The sequence below is a fragment of the Sitophilus oryzae genome, unplaced genomic scaffold (genome assembly GCF_002938485.1).
Source record: "Sitophilus oryzae breed Bouriz unplaced genomic scaffold, Soryzae_2.0 scaffold_1720_pilon_pilon, whole genome shotgun sequence".
NCBI lineage: Eukaryota > Metazoa > Arthropoda > Insecta > Coleoptera > Curculionidae > Sitophilus > Sitophilus oryzae.
The window spans coordinates 222659-243639 of record NW_022146414.1 but is presented as its reverse complement, the minus strand read 5'-3'; the positions used below and the strand labels follow the sequence as shown (position 1 = coordinate 243639).

The window sequence follows — 20981 nt, the reverse complement described above, 5'->3', positions numbered from 1 at the left end:
CTTAATCACCGTTAAATCTTGGTGCGATTCGAACCTCCTGAGTCTCAACATTTCTAAAACTAAAGCTTTGTCGTATAAAAACTCGTTGCAGCTTTTTGTACTTAACAACACCACCATTGACGTCGTAAAATCTGTAAAATTCTTAGGGCTTGTTGTGGATAATTCTCTGAAATGGGACATACATATCGAAGCTTTGTCGAAAAAATTGAGCTCTGCCTGTTTTGCATTAAGGTCTGCTTCTAAGGAGCTTAACTTGTCAGTGGCTAGAACTGTTTATTATGCACTTTTTGAGTCGCACCTCAGGTATGCCCTTCCATTCTGGGGTACGTGTTGTGCGACTCAATTTGACCGCATTTTCAAGCTCCAGAAGAGAGCTGTTCGATATTCACTGGGAGTAAACAGCAGAACTAATTGCCGGGACTTTTTTAAAGAATTAAAAATATTGACTCTTCCTTCCTTATTTATGTTTGAATCCGTTTGCCTAATACGTAAACATGTATCAGCTTCTCAAGAAAGCCCATTTCACACTTATCCACTCAGGAACGCGGAGCAAGATCTTTATCTACCTACCCTACGCTCAGAGTTAGTTAAAAGTTCAATATTATACAACTCGAAAAAAATGCACAATCACCTGCCATTTGAAATCAAATCCATAACATCATTTTTTTCATTTCGCAAAGCATTGAACTCTTATTTACTAGACAAGGCTTTCTACGCTCTAAAATGAATTATATTTTGAAAATCGAATTTGATCTTGTAAACACTGGTCTAATGTTTGCTATTGCTATATTTACTAATGACATCGAAAGGAATTTATTTAGAGGTCATTGATATTTTGCTATAAACTAGCTAAATATTTTTGAATATTATTTTTATTTTTTTCTTCTTTGACATTGTAAAACATTTATAAATGTTTATTTTAACAATAAGACTGACAATATTATTTGTATAATGTTTTGTATTATCTTTTGTTTGTTTGTTTGTGTACCTTGTTTTTTTACTTTCTTTGTTAGTTTACCTTTGTCTACAAATTGAAAATTTTTTTGACAATAAAGGCATTTATTTATTTATTTATAAAATATTCTTTAAGAGAAAAGTTCTCTAGTAAAACATACATGGTAAATATAGAATTTTTAAATTATTTTTATTATTATATATAATTATTCGGTAAAGAAATACATCATAATTTCTCAGTTTCACAAAAGAAAAGTACACTTTCAGACTACATACACACACACATTCATACGGAAGACCTTGAAGATTCTTGGAGAGAAAGATAAGCACCACAGAGAGCCCGCGATTTTATGAAATTTCGAGCATCGTTCGTAATTTCAAGGGGATGGTGGGGTCTTCTAAACCGCCGGCAATGCGTGGGACCGAATTGGAGTAGGCCTTGCTTCATCGAGATCAGACAATAGATTACCAAATATCTAAAAACGTATATAAACTAGATATTTTTTGCGCCTTCCCACACATCAACATCTTTCGGGCCGATGCATTTGCAATTCGGTCAATTGCAGTTTTGCTCTCGATTTAATTTATCGATAAAATACCAATTTACATAATAAAATCAATCGGGTGAGATCAATTATTTTCGGGTTAAATTAGTTTTGATTGGATTGATAGTATAAATACACAAGGTTCAAGTCCAAGGAATCATGAAAACAGTAAGTGATAAAATACATACATAATTTAGCAGTTTAGCTTTTATGGCTCTTAAGCTTCATTCAGAACCTCGCAATTACTGGCATAAATTAGTGGTTTCAATAACACTTTATACTTTTTAGTTTACGATCATTCACAATGTTTAAAAAACACAATTAAAATTAATAGAATATCCTAGCAACAGCTTGTGTTAGTTAGTTGTCAATAAGTCAGGGAAAGCCTAATCTATACTAATATATAAAATCCTTGTTTATATATTCTTAAAGTTGGTCAACCGACTAGACAAAATTTGCTGCTAACTGGAGGAAAAATCGTGAACCTTTCGGGGCGGAGTCAAAAATATCGATTATTTTCGTTATTTTCAGTTTCAGAGTAATGTAAAATGTAATAATATAGCTCCGGGTATCTGCGAACTTTAATAGTGATCAGCTGATTAAGAAATTTAAACGAAACTTTTATTTTACTGTAAATTGTGGATTATTTTTGCCTGTTATTTTAAGAATTCTAAACCGTATTAACAAAGAAATTATTATTTCGATATGTTGGTACATTATTTATAATTTATGATAATGCTAATTGGCTGTTAATTAATATTTAAAAAAAAGTTACATACCTATTTTAATTTGATTTAATGTAGGTTTATAAAAGAATCATTTCATTCTTAGATTATTTTATTCTAAATTGAGTGATTTACGAATTTTACGATATTTTTTTTTAAAACATAAAACTTTTTACATTTTTGATGCTAACTAATTGGCATGGTATTATTGTTATGGAAATTAGCCAAGAAAGGAAAGAATTGGCTATAACTTGTAATTTTTCGAAAAAAACATATTATACCTATCGCTGAAAAGCTTAAAAAATGGCGCTTTTTATGAGGTCATGGCCAACTATGGTTTACTAAAAAAACATATGTTTGTGTCATATGTCAAAAATGACAGACTTTGGAAAAAAAAACAGAAAACACAAACTCATTAGGTATGTGATTATCTACAACTTTTATCTGAAAACTTTTTGTCTAAAATACCGTATGATCGAATAAAAACGGCGTCAGCGATGGCTATGAAATGACGATCAATGATATTTCCCATATAATTTTACCATTTTTATTCGATCATACGGTAGATTATAATAGAATTAGAGACAAGTTTTAAAATAGCCAAAATTTGTTTTTTTCGAAATATCTAATAAGCCTTGAACTTCTCCGAAAAATCCGAAAGGCGCATATTTATGACCCCACAAAACTGCAATTATTTCCCCATTAACCGACTCTCTACCTCCAGTAGTTTCCGAGATGCCCATAGAGAACATCGTAGGAAACTCACCCTGTATAGTATTTTGAAACTAACTATTGTTATTATTTGACTAGTTTAATTTGATTAATAAGGCTAGATTAATTTAATTTCAAATAAATTTGATCAGAATTTTTTTTCGTATATTCTGCTACCAGAAAACCAAGATTATATGATAACGCACTTTTCAACGAAGTTGAAGGAAGATATAGTGTATTTATCACAATACTTAATAGAACTACTACAATTATTACAAGAAAAACAAAAAGAAGAATTTTAAATAAAAAACACTACACAACTACTTATTCTTGTATTCTACACTGAACAAATTATCAAACTTACCAATTTATCAAACAAAAAGAAAAAATAACAAAATTATCCCTTCACCCACTACTTAAATACAAAATAAACTATAAAAACACTACTAAACTATTTTTGGTAGACTACACTAACATGCTACACTAAACACTATAATTAAACTTAATAAAGTAATCTAATTTTACACTACACCTACAAAGAAAAAAGAAATATGAACATTTTCTAAAACTAGAAGAAACAGAACTTCCATACATGCAACCAGGATAATAGGTCAAGGGGACAAAGAATATAAAATATTTTAAAATGTGCATTCAGAAAGAAAAAATACCTCGAAAATTATCTAAACAAACATTTTTATTTGTTATCAGTGAGAAGCATCGGCCTTGTCGGTCTTGAAGAATTTGTCGGGTATTTACAATGGTCGAATTGTATAATTGCCAGCTTTTATAGCATATCTAATAGATAAAAAGTATCTGGTCGATTAGTAACCAATTGCACAGTCCGAAAATTATCGATTTTATTTTCTCTGTTTTTATTGGTAGCTTCAAAATTCAGAGTAACAAAAATATTTTTCTGTAGGGAAACCGGTCCTGCCATCTAGTAGTCTTAGTTCATAAACGAGGGTTGATCTACCGCAGAGGAATTATATTATATACTATGAAGGAATTCTTAAGGGATTGAAGGACTGATTAATCACGATCCTGCTCCAAACCACTCAACGTAAGAAGCTCAATTTTTGGTAAGAATTCCAGGTTGATTCTTAGAAATTTAGAGGGTTCGATAAGAAGGAATTAAGAGGAATTCCAAGCAAGATGGTGAAACCACCCCTCAAACATTACAATACCATGAATTAAAATAGGTCAAGTTCCTAAATTTAAAGAAAACACGTATTTTTTATTTTGTTCTTTTCCTATCCATTTTTCGTTTTCGCTTCCAAAATTTCCCAATATCATATTTTAAGATTTTTAAAAAATGTATACAGGGTGTTTCGAAAAAGTCATTGATTAATCACGATCCTGCTTAAAGCGCTTGACGTAAAAAGCTGATTTTTGGAAAACAGATTGACTTTAGTTTAGGGTGTAGAGGGGAAGGCATTTTATATATATAAAAAATAATATATAATAAATAATATATATAATAAAAATATAAGAAGGGATTTTTCGAAACTCGAATTCTAAGGGGGTGAAACTATCTCCCAAATATTAAAATATTTTTTATTTAAAAACCGGTGAGTTTTTCGAAAAAACTCTTAAACACGTATATTTTATTTTGTTGTTTTACATCATTTAAGATTTTTTATAAATTTATACAGGGTGTTTCATAAAATATGACCATTGAGTAATCACGATTCTGCTTAAACTGCTTGACGTTTAAAGCTGATTTTTGGCAAACGGATTGACTGGGGGTTGTAGAGGTTCGATAAGGAGGGGTTTCTCGAATCTCAAATTCCAAGAGGGCGAAAACGCCCCTCAAATATTACAATATTTGTTATTTATAAAACGATTAGTCTTTCGGGAAAACGTTTGGACAATTAATAATATAATTTATTTTGTTTTTTTACATATTTTGAATTTTTTTTAAAAAATCATACAGGGTGTTCCAAAAAGTAGGGTAATTTCTTAACCACGATTCTGCTTAAACTGCTTGACGTAAAAAGCTTATTTTTGGCAAACGGATTTTCCGAAGTCAAATTCTAACGAGATGAAACTACCCCTCAAATATTAACAAGTTACATAATAATATCGCCATATTTTTTTTTTCATGCTGACATAAATGTGAGAAAATTTTATCCAGTTTGTATGTTAATGGAAATTCTTGCTTTGCCTTATCATCACCATTACAAATGATTAATTCGACGCGAACGAAGTCGCTGGTACACGCTAGTATTTAGCTTTTAAAACAATCAACTTTTGTAATTAGTGGAAATGTTAAAAGTTTGATAACTTTTTCTACTAATTGAAAATGTCTACCACTAATTTATTCCACTAATTACGAGGTTCCGAATGAAGCTTTATAAATACTAATTAATAATTAAAAAATAAATCTATTGCATTAAGTTATGATATAACTTTTGATTCTAACTTTACCTATAAGTGATAGATATTCTTTTCAAAATTAAAATTAATTGGATATTTATGTTTATTTTTACCTCTTTGTTTTAGTTGTGATTTTATACTATTTCTATATAAAATTAATAAAGAACTATATTATTATTAATAGTATAAATAGTATATTAAATATACTATTTTAGATATTTTGTCAAAAGTTGACTTATGATATGTCATTCTGTTCAGAATGTCATTTTCTATCGAATAAAGTAAACAAATACCGAGGTTGCCATTTAACAATCAAAAGAAGTCATTTCCGGTGGAACAGAAAAAATAAAAAAGTTACAGGGGTGAGCCACTTTTAAGACGCACCCGGTATAAGTGATACTCTTTTTAAAATTAAAATTTATTCGATATGTTCACCTCTTTGTTTTAGTTGTGCTTTTATACTATTGTTATACCAACTTTATTTTTTATGTTATAAGCTTGTCAACAATTATACAGGGTGCGACAATAGTGCGTCGTAGTAGCTCCTATAATAAAAAACTTAAAAATTTTGTTTAAATGCAGACCTAAACTATGTATTAGGACGTAGTTCAGGAAAATATTTTAATCTCTACAGGGTGGCTCAAAAAAGTGCGAGTGAATCGCGATTATTTTTTTTAAATGGAATATCCTGTGTATTATTGCATTTTTGGCTTCTTTTCTGAAATCTATACTAGGTACTATCTATACTCGTACTATAATTGGTCTGTACTTACTCTCCTATAATGTAATCTTAAACCATACAGATGGTTTCAAATTTCTATGCCAAACTTTCTAAATTATAAAATAGCTTTTCTTGGTTTTTTTTAATGGAACACCTTGTATCTTATTCCTTTGTTAGATGGAGAATCAAAAAATGAAAATTTTTGTATTTAAAGTATTTCAAAATGTTTAACGGTTTTGCGGATATTCGTAATATTATATAATATATGGGGTTTTTAACACTATTTTTTATCAGTCACACAAAGAAGCTTATGATTTTTTTCATCGAGGCTGTTATACTGAGGTATTATGTTGAGTGTTTCTATATTGGGGTTGTTTTCTTGGTTAAGGATATGGCTGTAATGCTCTTTCCAGCGGTTTCTGATTTGCCCTTCCTCTTTTAGAAGTTCGCCATTTTGTGCCATGATTGGGCATCTTGCCTTCTTAGTTGGACCGTATACTTCTTTTACAGTCTCGAAGAATTTACGATAGTCGTGATGCGTGGCATACTCCTGAATCTGACTAGCTTTTTGCGACCACCAGTTATCCTTTAGTTGGCGCAGGTTTCTTCGGAGCGTGTTGTTGGCTGCCTTAAAGTTGTCTGCTAGTCTTGGATTGTGTGGATTTGCAGTGACGGCTTGATGTGCTCTATGCTTTTGTTCCAACAAAGCCTGTATATTCGGTTGATTTTCGTTAAACCAGTCTGGTTGTTTCTTTTTGTTGGATTTTCCCAGTAGTACTGCTTCGCTGGTTTTGTGAATCGCATCTCTTAGTTCTGTCCAGCCATGTTCAGCATCCACGATTCAGATTGAAGTTATCGGTGGAAGTGATTCTTTGATGGCTTCCCGGAGGGAGTCGGCGGTATCGTTGTTCTCTAGACCCCGTACGTTCAATCTGGTCATGTAGCTTTGCTTTTTACAGTGTGGATGTTTGGGTTTTAACTGGATTTTCATATTTGAGATTAAAAGTCGGTGGTCAGTGCCACATTCAGAATCTACTCTGGCTTTTGTGAGACTGACATGTTTTAGGTGCGTCCTTCGAATGATTACGTGGTCCAATTGGTGCCAATGGCCTGATCTCGGATGTTTCCAGGTACCTTTAAATTTGTCCTTCAGCATGACCCACGTATTGGTGATGCAAAGATTATACTCTGTGCATGTTGTTAATAAGCGTTCACCATTGCTATTTACGTTTCCCATTCCATGTTTTCCCAATACGTCAGGCCATATTTCCTGTTGTTTGCCGACACGGGCATTAAAGTCACCTAGCAAAATGATTCGTTCCTGCTTTGGACGTTCATGGTTTATAATGACAGTTTGACACGAACTACCAAACCAAGTATGTGGTATCAAATTATTTGTAAAAAAAGCTTTATCAAAATATGCTGATGAGCCACCCTCGTCCCATATGAAAAAAATGCATTATGATTAAAAATACGATTTGGGCATCTTTCAACCAGCTAGGAAAAGTCAAAAAAATATTAGACGATCAAATCCATTTTTCCAAGGCTCCTTCTTTAAAAACGGGTGGTTTTCACAGCCATAGCACTCAAGATTGGAAATTTAAAATACTATTTTTAAGATAGAATGTCAACAATTGACATATGAAATGTCATTCTATTCAGAGTGTCATTTTCTATCGAATGAAGTAAACAAATACCGAGGGTACCATTTAAGAATCAAAAGTTGTTATCATTTACGGTGAAACAGAAGCTGACCGAAAATAATTGAATATAGGTCTGTTCTCAGAAGAATCCCTGACTTGTCAGCACGTTTTTTATTGGTTATAATGCGTAGAAACCTGATTGTTAGTCTGGTTTCTACACATTTCAGCCAATAAGAAACGCGCTGACTAGTCAGGGATTCTTCTGAGAACAGACCTTATGTCAATCAATCCTAATTTGTGGCATAATATGTATACTAACATACCAAATCTCGTTTTTTGTGTAAAATAATAACAACTTTTGAAAATCACCTGCTATAGGATTTTAGTTCGTTTTTGAAGAAAACCAAGGGTGTCATCAAAATTACTTTTATTATTATTACTATGGTATTTTTAGCTAGAATTTAAAAAGAAGCCATATTTTATCGATTTTTTCAGTACCGAATTTGAAAAAAATTAAGAATTATTTTGATATTCAATTTAGACTTCAAAATTTGAATGTTGTATGCTGTAATGTTTAGCTAATTTTATATTTCAGGAAGCAATTATTTTGTTTGCCTGCGCGCTTGTTACTGTCAAAAGTGAACCTCCTGCCTCTTACGGAGCGCCAAATACAGGTTATGGGGCTCCTCTTAGCGGACCTGGAGGAAACTATGATCAAAGTAGTCCTGGAGGAGGTTATGGTGGTACCGGTTCAGGAGAGGGTTACGGAGGTGGACATGGAAGTCATGAATCGCAAGAGGTAATATGTTCTTATTCTTTTAATAATATACAGGGTGGTCCGAACTGTATTCGGGAAACTTCGGCAGCATATTCAGCAGCTAAAAAGAAGTAAAAAAGTTCGTATAAATTTATGTCTAAAAATGCTTCGTCTCGGAGATACATGGTGTAGAAGTTTCATTTTTATTTCGACTTTTTTTTAAATAATTTCTGAGTTAACACCGACATTTGGATGAAAATTGGTGTCTATGGTTAAATTGGTTAGGTGTTAGTTTGCGGTGGTAGTTGTATTGGTCTCACCCAAGAACAGTTAACCTAATAGGACTGCTCATTCAGCCAAAAGTGTCCGCCAGGTGCATGCGAAAACTTCTCGCTTTGTGACGTCATTGTAGCCCTTGTCATGGTTATTAGTCCTTATCCGGCAACCAATAATACACACACGTGCATTATTGGTTGCCGAATGCAAAACGTTCATTATTTAGTTTATTTATTTAAACACCTTATATGTATGCAGTATAGAAAATTAACTGTATAAATCGTATTAAATACTGGGATAATGCATTTTTAAGAACAGCAGTTCTCAGCATCACCTTTGCAAGCATTCTTTTAGAGTACTTCCATATTTTGCTTTAAAATAATTAATAAACAAAATCGTGGGCACTTAGTAAGCACTTTGTCACAATCCACAACACAAAATGAACGTATTTATACACTCTATAGCTCTAAAAACTTTAAAAGACACCTTTTTCACATTTAAAATTGACAAAATAATTAACTCAAAATTTCTCAGCTGTTATTTTTATAAGTTTACCAAAGGCAACTAATAATACACACTATCATGACAAGGCCACGAAGGCTTTGACAAGGGCTACAATGACGTCACGTCATTAGTTTACCGTTCTTGGATCTCACCTACATATTTTTAGCTGTTTTGAAGAGTAACAACTTTGTGTCTGTACCTATATTACACTACTGAGTAAAAAATATACATTTTCGTAATTTTTTACGTAAAAAAGGTTTCTTGGTAAATATCGCTACGAATAATGGTTCTAAAGTTATTTGGAATCGAAATTGTAATTGACAAAAATTATATCCATGTGGATTGGATAGTTATTAGTCTGAAACAATAAATTTGAAAAATTTTTGTGCTGTATATTTTTCTACAAAAATTCATGATAAGCTTAAAAAATTAAAATGTTCCCAAATTTATCATTTCAGTCAAATAACTATCTAGTCAACATGTTTGTTTTTTGTCAATCTTGACATGTATAATGATTATTTCCATTTCAGATATCTCAAAAAAGGTTGCTCGTAGCGATTTTTACCCAAAGACATTTTATACGTAAAAAACTACGGAAATGTATATTTTTTTCACTCAGTAGTTTTATACAGGTACGAACAAAAAGTTATTACTCTTCAAATCAGTTAAAAAACATATAGTTGGTGTCCTCTATAAGTAGGAGTCATATTGATGTCGAAATCCCAAGTTGCTCATGTTAAAAAGCACCCAGACACCATTTTTCATGCAAATATCGACCTTAGGTCAGAAATTATTTGGAAAAAATCGAAATAAAAATAGAACTTCTGCACCCTGTATCTCCGAAACGAAGCATTTTAGGATATACATTTATACGACCTTTTTTACTTACTTTTATCTTTTTTTATTTTAGCAGCAGAATATGCTGCTGAAGTTTCCCGAATAAAATTAGGACCACCCCGTATATTATCTTATTTTATTTAACTTCTTTTTGTTTATATATTTTTCGTTTAAACATAATTAGTTTTCCTACAGCTTATAATTTAAAGAAGCCAGAGTACCATTACACTCATTTTGCTTAAGTAAATAACAAATCACATTTATTTAAATAATGATATAAATTTTGATATTATTTGAAGAAATAACTGTATGTCAATAATACAATATGATCGAAAAAAAAACGGCGGCAGCGATGGCTATGAAATGAAGATCGCTGTCATTTTATATGTAAAATTATATGGGGAATGTCATCGATGTTCATTTCCAAGTGTGATAATATGTGTGTCTCCATAAAAGTGTATTATTGTATAACACTATTCCAATTTTCTGGGGATCGAATCATCTCTGGAACTAGATCGGAAATCTTAATTTTTGGGACTCTTAGTTTTTCGTATAGAAATCTTCGTTCATCTGTCCATCGGTGACATTCCAAAAGGGTATGCCCCACCGTATCAGCATCGGGGTCGCCATAGAGACATCTCGGTCTATCAGCTAACTTTATTTTATGTAGGTAATACCTGAAACAATCGTGGCCAGAAAGGAAGTGACTCATGGCATAGCTCATTTCTCCATATTCTCTATTTATCCAACACTCTAGGTTCCTTATAAGTGTTCTAGTCCATTTACCTTTACCATTTCTGTTTTGACTCCATCTTTTACACCATATTTCCAGAACTCTATTTCGACTTTCTTCCTGAATGTTCTTGCCTTTCCATTCTTTCTTCAATTACTATGTCTATCGGGGCCATTGAGCTCAGAACTTGTGCAGCCTCCGCAGATATTGCTCTGTATCCACGACATACTCTTATGGCCAATCTTCGTTGCACTGCAAAAAGTTTCTCTCTATGACTTCGAACTTTGCAGGTTTCTCCCCAAATTTCGGATCCATACAAAATTGTAGATGCTTGTACAGCAGCTAGCACTCGGCGTTTCGTTTGACCCAAGGTAGACCAGTTTGGCATAATTCCGGATAACATGGCCCCCTGTTTTTCTGCTTTCAAAACTGTATGGCGGATATGCTCAGAAAAGCCTCCTCCCGCTTGGAAAACAATCTCTAAATATTTTATTGTTTTCTTTGGTACAATATATTTTGTTTCACATGAAAACGTACACTGCGTGATTTTCGGTTACCAACCAAAATAACTGCCTCCGTTTTGTGCGGCGCTATTTCTAGTCCCACCTCATCCATCCATGAGCACACCTGCTCCGATGCTCTTTCCGCAGTTCTAACGAGGTCTTCGTTACATTTAGCTTTACCATCAGCGCAACATCATCTGCATATGCTATGACTTCTACTTCTGCTGGGTATTCCATACGAAGAAGTCCATCATACAGTACGTTCCATAGTAAAGGACCCAGTATAGATCCCTGAGGTACACCTTTAGATACTTTAACTTCTGCATCCTCTACTCACGCATCTTCTGCCGAAATAAGCTTTTATATTTTCCACTAAATATAAACTTATTTTCCAATGATATGCAAGCTCATTGATTACATTTTCCCAGTTAGCCGAGTTGAAAGCATTTTCATAAGGATATCTCTGTTTGACGAGCTAGTATTCTTTAGTACTCTGATTGCCTCAGACACTTTTTTAAGAGGATCGATTGTACTAATTTTTTTTCGCAACCCGTACTGCCTCTCTTTAAACCACCCTTTAGCTGTATTTCAGTTTCCAATCGATCTTTTAAGACCATTTCTATTAATTTGACCATTGAGTCCAGCAGTTCCACTTTCTTTCTGGGGTTTTTCTATTAACACCAGCTGGGCACGTTTCCACCTACTCGGAATAGATGCATTTCCAATAACATCATTGCAGATATCTACCAGTACATCAGGTCTTTCCTGAGCAACAATCTGAACTAACTCAACTGGAATGCCGTCTGGTCCAGGTGCCTTTCCTCTTTTTAGCCTCTTGGCTGCGCTATCGACTTCAGTCATCGCTATTTTGGGGAAATCCACTATAGGAAATCTTTTCCAGTTCACATTCTCGCCCCTGGGAAACAGCTTTCTGGCTTCATTTAGTTGAGCTAGATACCTACTTAAGACAAAAGAAACAAGGATAATAGTAAATAATAATTATTAATTTTTATCAAATTTACTAATGGAAATTATATTGAAGCTGTATAAAATTATGCCTCCAAATAAAGGTTAAAATATGTTTTTTTATACAATATGTTACGCCTAAAATGGATACTTGGCTAGTTTTCAAACTAGCCAGCTATTTTGCAACCAATACAACCACCACTGCAAACTCCACCTAACCAACAAAATAACAGCGCTTTTTGCAAAATAGCTGGCTAGTTTAAAACTAGCCAAGTATCCATTTTAGCCGTAACATATACAAATCAATATGGAGTTTCAATTGTCATGAGCTATGCCAACTTTAATGTTATTTTGGTAATTCTTTCTTAAGTAAAATTTTGAGTTAATTTGTACCTACTGTTGTTTCAATTGACTAAAATGTCAATTTAAACAAAAATAGTTTTGAAAATAATAATATACAATACAGGGTTGTTCACCACATACGACACGGAATATTGTAGCTAAACGATTAGATTTTTATAAATTGTAAGTTTTGGGTTCGTTGTAGGACTATTAGAGCTACAATTTAAAAATAGTTTTACAAGATACAGAGTGTACCAAATAAGTAAAAAATATTATAGTTGTATTTTTTTAAATGGAACACCCTGTATATTATTCTATTTTTGATTCTACGATTGAAATAAAGGTAAATTTGATTAAGGTTTATTTGTACTTAAACCTTAACGTTTTTAAATATTTTCAATTTTATGAAATTGCAGTAAAAATTTTAAGGCTTCATTTTCTCCAAAGGTATCAAAGTTTTAATACTAAATATTTACTGACGATTATTTATTGATCAGATATTGTGTTGCAATAATAAAATTTTACTACCTTATACAGAGTGTCCAAAATGTATATTAAATAATGACTAGCTTTAAACGGCAATAACTTGTTTAATTTAAATAGAACACCCTATATATTTTAGGTGAATCCGATGCACAATATAATTGTCTATCAAATTGTATTATACAATTTTACCCATCTCTTCAAGTTTTAGAAAATGCATTTTCTTATAATTTAGACCTCATTTATCACTGTACCCATGGAATATTGACATTTCAGATTTTTTTAAAGCAACATATATGTACAAAATGTATTGCAAGCCCATTGGTATACAAAAAAAACTATTTAAATCTTTGTGAAAGAGTATACCAATTAAATATACATATCCATTATTTCCGACCAAAAATTAGTTTTAGTTTAATTAATAAAGTATTCTAAATATGTGTGTGAATTTGGCTCAGAATCAATATAATAATAAGTTATGAAGATGAACGTTTCTGTTTTTATAAATAAGCATTCGTCAAAAAATGAAATAAAATGTATAATGTGTTACTTTTTACCACACTCTCTAATACACACACAAAATTCAGTTTTTGAGTATTTGGAGCAAATATTATTAATCAACGTAAACAGTCAATTAATGTAGTTTGAATGCTGGGATCATATTAATTGGTCCTTGTTAACAAAAATATTTAAACAGTTTTTTATTTTTAATGAAATAAGCTTAGAACTATATCGACAATATTAGTATCTGTACTCTTTGAAAATTTGTTACATCTTTAAAAATAATCTAAAATGTCAATATTTTACGGGTATAGTGATAAATGAGGGTCTAAATTATAAGAAAATGCATTTTCTACAAAAACTTGAAGAGATAGGTAAAAATGGTATAATACAATTTGATAGACAATTACATTGTGCATGTGATTCATGTAAAATATATAGGGTGTCCATTTAAATTAAACAAGTTATTGCCGTTTAAAGCTAGTAATTATTTAATATAAATTTTGAACACTCTGTATAAGGTAGTACATTTTATTATAGCAACACAATATCTGATCAATAAATAATCTTCAGTAAATATTTAGTATTAAAACTTTGATACCCTTTGAGAAATAAAGCCTTAAAATTTTAGTGCAATTTCATAAAATTGAAAATATTTCAAAAACGGTAAGGTTTAAGTGTGATAAACCTTAGTCAAATTTACCTTTATTTCAATCGTAGAATCTAAAAATAGAATAATATACAGGGTGTTCCATTTAAAAAAATACAACTATAATATTTTTAACTTATTTGGGACTTGGGATACAGGGTTCTTGTAAAAATATTTTTAAATTGTAGCTCTAATAGTCCTTCAACGAACCCAGAACTTACAATTTGTAAAAATCTAATCGTTTAGCTACCATACTCCGTATCGTATGTGGTGAACAACCCTGTATATTGAGATGGGAAAAAATATGTGAAAAATATTTCGTAAACTTCGTCTTATAAAATATATACATCACCATGTGTAATAGTTTTATGAACTGTAAAGAACGTTGGAATATTGTGTGAAAATTATTATTTTTTCTTAAAAGAGCGATTTCATAGAACACATTAGACACGTTATTATGCTTTGATTATTTCTTTATTAGCAAACATAAAAGAAGCATTTGAAGGATATGCATTGTGTTTGTTTTCCATTCCTTTCCTTTACTTAATTTGTTACTTTCGTTACTGTTACTTCATATAAGGTCAATATTTACTAATAAGTAAAAGTGTATAAGATCTAAAGAAATTTGAATGATTTTAATTTCTGAATATTTCGTTTTTAAATTAGACATATAACATAGATATTGTTCTAGAATTATATCATATAAATTTAGAGTTGTGTACAGCGTCCGGCAATAGTGCGTCGGGCATCTGCAGCTCCTAGTAATGTATTTTGGATGTATTTTACAAAAATATTTTAACTTCTACAGGGTGTTTAAAAAAGTGTCAGAGGATCGGGTTGATTTTTTTAAAATAAAACACACTGTATATTATTGCATTTTTGGCTTCCTTTTAGATATCACTTTAAATAATCCTCAGTTATGAGTAAATAGATTTCGATAGTTTCAGAGATACCCTATGATCGAAAAAAAAACGGCGAAAGTTTAGTAGACTTTTAAACACTCTGTAATTTAAGATTACGATAACTATAGCAAAGTAAGTATAGATCATCAAAAGTAATAATTTCCAACCTTAATGGGAAGTACCTTTCGAACTGTTATGGATTTTTATATTACCGCTATTCGCGTTTGCATTAAAATATGTGTAAGAGTACCTACCATACTTCAAGAAAAATGGCTTACCAATGTTCTTAAAAATAAAGAAAATATATTATTTTTATTTACCCTCTCCCGGGGTGTAATTACATCGGGAAGTATTTTAGGGCATATTTTTATAGGAACTTTATATTTTATTTTTATCTGTAATCACCAACACAAAAATACACTATTTTGCCTACCCTTACCCTTATTGATCTTTCTTTAAAGAGGAAATTGCAAGTATCCAATCCCTCATTACCAAAATTGTATGCTTTGCCAAAAATTCATAAACCGGACAAGTCTATGCGCCCAATTGTTTCGGCTGTAGGTTCTCCGACTTATAATTTGGCAAAATGGTTATCAAGGGAGTTCGAAAATTTACCTGATCATGAACCTTCTTTCTCAGTTAAAAATAATATTGAATTCATTAACAAAATTCAAAATATAACATTGCATGAAGGTGAAATTTTGGTCTCCTTTGATGTATGTTCGTTGTTCCCAAGTGTTCCAATTCCACATACTTTAGGCTACTTGAAGGAATTACTGAACGCAAATAGTCTCGACAGCAAAACTGTGAGTGAATATATTGAGCTTACATCGTTATGTATGAAACAAAATTGTTTTCAATTTAATACCAACTTTTTTGAACAGCGGGAAGGTACAGCAATGGGTAATCCATTGTCTCCATTTTTGGCTAATTTATTCATGAGTAGGTTTCAAGTGGAGGCTAAGAATCAGTTTGAGTATTTTCCAAGAGTATGGTTTAGGTATGTGGATGATATTTTTGCTGTTTCTGACACACATTCAGACACCATAGATAATTTTATTTCTAAGTTAAATAATCGTTTTCCTTCCATTAAATTTACGCATGAAATTGAGAACAACGACAGATTACCATTTCTAGATGTATTAGTTATTAGAAATACTAATAATTGCCTGGAATTTGATATCTATAGGAAAAATACGACCGCACGCAGATATATTCCTAATGAATCACATCATAGTGTTCAACATAAAATGGCTAGTTTAAATTTCTTAGTTCATAGATTACTTAGTTTCCCACTTTCCAACGAAAGATATGAAATAGAAAGAGATTACATTAGGAATGTAGCTGAGTGTAATGGATTCTTCTTCACTAGTTGATAAATTAATTAGAAAACGTAGGTATAGATTAATGATTTCTGAAAATTCTACTTTTCAAGTGGAGAAAGATACGTCTAAATATTTTTCGATACCGTTTGATAGAGAGTTATCTCGTGGTCTAAAAGGAATTTTTAAGAATGTCAATTATAAACTTGTGTATAGTGCTAGTAACAAATTACAACATTACATTATTATTACATTATTACATTCATTATTATTACATTATTAGGTAATCCAAAAGATAAAACACCTCTACTGGAAAGGTCGGGTATTTATGAAGTTTCTTATAAAGATTGTAATCAGAAATATGTTGGGCAAACTAGAAGATCAATATTAACTAGATTTAAAGAACATTTAGCTCAGAGAAGATATGGTAGACCGGATAAATCTTGCGTTGCCGAACATATTGTTGATAAAGAACATTGTATAGATCTTAATAATTTAAAATTAATTAAACAAGTCTCAAATTACAGGCAATTAGATGCATATGAAAGCATCAGAATTAATAAATGTAAAGATAGTATGAACAGAGTCAACGGTCCAATTCCTTCAAGTTCTTTGTTCCTACTACTCTACTGGCGGAAATCTAACTGTTACGCTCAGTGGGCTCTGACTCGGTTGGCTAGATTTTGCCACGCCCACTCGGTGCCCACTGAGCGAGTATGTAAACGCTCAACTTGTAGATTGTACTTTAGTTTATAATCATCTGCTGATGATGCTAACTTAGTTTTAGTGTTTTTATTTTACTATTTTTTGACACCTTGAACATCTCAATATTTATTTTAACTTATTTTGATTATTAATTTATATTTATAGCCACAATCCTATGAATTCGGATATAGAGTAAAAGACGACTATTCCGGGTCCAACTTCCATCAAAAGGAATCTAGCGATGGCAATCAAGTTAGAGGAGAATACAAGGTAGCCCTTCCAGATGGAAGGACGCAGATCGTAACTTACTGGGCAGATTGGCAAACGGGATTCCATGCTGATGTTAAATACGAAGGGCAGGCGACCTATCCTCAAAATAACAATGTTCAGCAAGCGTATGGACCTCCACAAGCACCCGCAGGTATGTTTATGAATGCAATGTCTATTTTACTCTAAGCGATATTTTGTGATACCAAAAACCATGAAATGTTTAGTCTACTCAGGCACCCAACAATGTTGCCGTTTCTTGTCTCTTAATTTCATGATTTTCAATTATCAGTTAAACTAAAGACGTTTATGTTTACGGTTTATTTTAAAGTTGGATTGTTATTTGGTTTATTTTGTTAGAACGATTTGCGTCAAGCCGGACCGTGCAACTTTATAACCCGCATGCCTATTTGTCTTCCGTGGAACGACAGAACAAAATAGACCTGTTCGTTGTTGAGATTTGAACACCGGTGTTAGGTGTTGATAACCACCAGTGTTTCAGTCGGTGTACCGGTGTCAACACCGACACCGGTGTTTATCTCAACACCGGCGTTCATTTCAACACCGGCGTTTATCTCAACACCGGTGTTCATCTACAATACCGGTGTTTATCTCGACACCGGTGTTCATCTACAACACCGGTGTTTATCTTGACGCCGCGGTGTTTATCTCAACTCCGGTATCACGATAAACACCGGTGTCGAGATCAGCACCGGCATCGGTGTCGATCGTCGATGTCGATGGTGCCGTTTGTTTGTTTTTTTTAGTTTTTAGTATTGAAAATACTTCTGACAACAAATGAATCCAAGGCATTGTCAAATATTTATTGGGATAAGTTGATAAATTTTTACCGTTTGAATATTGTTGTAAATAATAATTATTATCATTTAATTAGTGCTAACTTATCAAAGTTCACAACATAAAAAAAAATAAAAAAGAGATAAAAAAGTTTCTAAAGAAACTAAACTATCCAAATTAATTTTTTTACATGTGTTTGATAAGATTTTTTTTTAAATTTTGTTAACAAGAATGAGAGTTTATTTCAATCCCTTCCACTCATTTTAAAAAAGTGAAAAAATTACCAGAAAGTGTGTTTTCATAACAGTAATGCTTCCATAAATTTTCATTAGTCTATCGTTGTTCATTTTCAAGATAAAAAATAAAAAAATTATTTTTCCGCCATCTTTGTACCGCGATATCTCCCTAATGATTGAGTTTTGACCCAACGTTTCTACCCTTTATTTTGAACAAGGAATTACCCCTTGAAGTTTTTCGCATTTGTTTTGAAACACCCTGTATAAAAAAGTTATAGGGGTGAGCCTCATCCCTATAACTTTTTAATAATAATATTTGCTTTTTTAAAATAAATAAACGAGTTGTGGTATGTTAGTACATCATATAAATTAGCATTGATTAACGTAATATCTCAAATATTACAACTTTAGATTTTTAAATGGCACCCTCCGTATTTTTTTTTACTTTATTCGATAGAAAATAACACTCTGAATAGAACGACATATCATTTGTCAACTTTTGACATTCTTGCTTTAAAAACCGTATTTTAAATTTCAATCTAGAATGCCATGGCTGTGTTAAAAATATGGAGCCTTGGAAAAATAGATTTGGTCGTCTAATGTTTTTTCGTGTCTTTTCCGTTTCGTGTATTAAAAGATGCCTTAATCTTATATTTAATCATATCTCAATTTTTTCAAATGTTACGAGGGTGGCTCATTAGTAGGTATATTTGAAAAAAACTTTTTTTTTGCGAATGAATTGGTACCACATATTTGATATACAGGGTGTCCCCGAAATAATTGCAAGTATTTTAACTGGTTCAACCCCAGAAACACGCCTCGCCTATGAGGTTTTTTTCGCGAAAAAAAATTTTGAAAATTCGATTTTTTTTTAATTTCTTGGAATTTTTTTTAGTTTTTAGTTAAAAAACATAATTTCTTGACAATATGGCAATATAAGTATTAGATTAAATTTACAAGAAAGAAAATCCAAAAAAGATCCAGAAGTTCTCAAAATTTTAACAAAAAATATTTTTTTTTAAATATTCAAAGTAAAATATCTCCGTTATTTTCGACTTATTTGAAAAACGATAATGAGAAAATACGTTTCTTTTATCGAGATCTACCAGCCCTTAAAATGCATGCATGCACTTATTTCTGGGACACCTTGTATATTTCGAGTCAAATTGTCGTTACATTTATGGTCATGGCACTCTAAATTGAAATTTAAAATGCTATTTTTTTTTAATTGAATATGTAAAAAGTTGACACATAATATGTTCTTTTATTCAGAGTGTCATTTTCTATCGAATAAAGTAAAAAATACCGAGGGTGCCATTTGAAAATCAAAAGTTGTAGTAATTTCCGGTGAAACAGGAAGTGATGGAAAAGAATTGAATACGTCAATCAATCCTAATTTATGTCATGTACTAACATACCAAATCTAGTTTTTTTTTCTAAAAAAAAATAAAAAAGTTATAGGGGTGAGCCACTTTTGAGACGCACTCGGTATATCTTTATTACGGACTGAGACATCCACTATTAAATAACTTGAATGCTATTTTCTAACATCCTGTATATTAATATTTATTTAAAAAGTTTATTAACTATAATTATTTCTGTTTTCAGGTAACGGTGGTTATAATTATCCCAGTCCACCAAGCAATCAGTACGGAGCTCCTTAAAGACAGAATGTTTATACAGTTATTCATAAGGAAATACTTTTTTAAGATGTAAAATATTAATTTTTGCGTGGGTTTCGACTTTTTCCTAACAGATGTTAATTTCTAACATTATTTTTTACTTTTTTATTAAACGAATGTGTTTCTGCAGTTAGTATTAAGATTAAACTGCAAGGCCATCTATTTTTTTAAATATTTACTTTTTGCTATAAAATGCATAATGTATAAATTTAAAATTATCATTTGGTTTTTTAGGCTTAAATCTCATTAGACTAGTTTTCAAAATTTGACAAAATACAGGGTGTCGAAATATTCCGTAGACATAGAACTACTGCATATTTTTGGAATCAAAATAAGTTGACAATTTGTTCGCCCTCTATACAAAAGTGCTTCGTTTATCCGTTAGAGGACTACAAACTTTAAAAAAACAAATAAATGTTTCCGTTATTCCGATTTGAATGAAATTTCGGGTGTCTATGTTTTGCTAAGTGCTTTAATATTTGACTTTCTTAAAAATCAGGGTGAAAACTACCCCCACTCCTACATAAATTTTAATAGAAGTATTTTTCAACTCCACCGACGACAGATTTTCTTTTCATAAAATAATGGGCCCTCTATTACATTTTTGTCTCTTGTAAAAAACGCATTGTCCGTAATATGGTAGGACAGTATCAAATGTGTTGAAAAATAAGCTCAAATTACCCGAATTTATCTTTTCACAGGTAGGTATTGTTTCCGCCGTAATCGTACATAGGCGTCCCACAAGGGAGCCTCTCACAATTAAAATAATTTCTAATTATATTTGTTGAATTTTGATCTATTAAAACAAGAACGTAGTAGCCGGTAATTGAATTATAATTCGTC

At 31.7% G+C, this 20981-nt stretch overlaps 1 protein-coding gene across 1 annotated transcript; it reads left to right on the top strand.

Moving 5' to 3' along the window:
• Positions 1 to 1494: 1494 nt before the first annotated feature.
• Positions 1495 to 20461, top strand: LOC115881436 (pro-resilin-like). Its single transcript, XM_030898909.1, has 4 exons — positions 1495 to 1667; positions 8271 to 8474; positions 17321 to 17576; positions 20065 to 20461. Exons 1-4 carry the CDS (start codon positions 1659 to 1661, stop codon positions 20118 to 20120), a joined length of 525 nt encoding a protein of 174 aa, XP_030754769.1. The 5' UTR covers positions 1495 to 1658; the 3' UTR covers positions 20121 to 20461.
• The last annotated feature ends 520 nt before the right edge of the window (positions 20462 to 20981 follow it).

Bases quoted from the DNA above. Each gene is read 5' to 3' on its own strand.
- LOC115881436 (XM_030898909.1), top strand. The intron at 8,475-17,320 runs GTAATATGTTCT...TTATATTTATAG, and splicing joins GAAGTCATGAATCGCAAGAG to CCACAATCCTATGAATTCGG. The intron at 17,577-20,064 runs GTATGTTTATGA...TTCTGTTTTCAG, and splicing joins ACCTCCACAAGCACCCGCAG to GTAACGGTGGTTATAATTAT.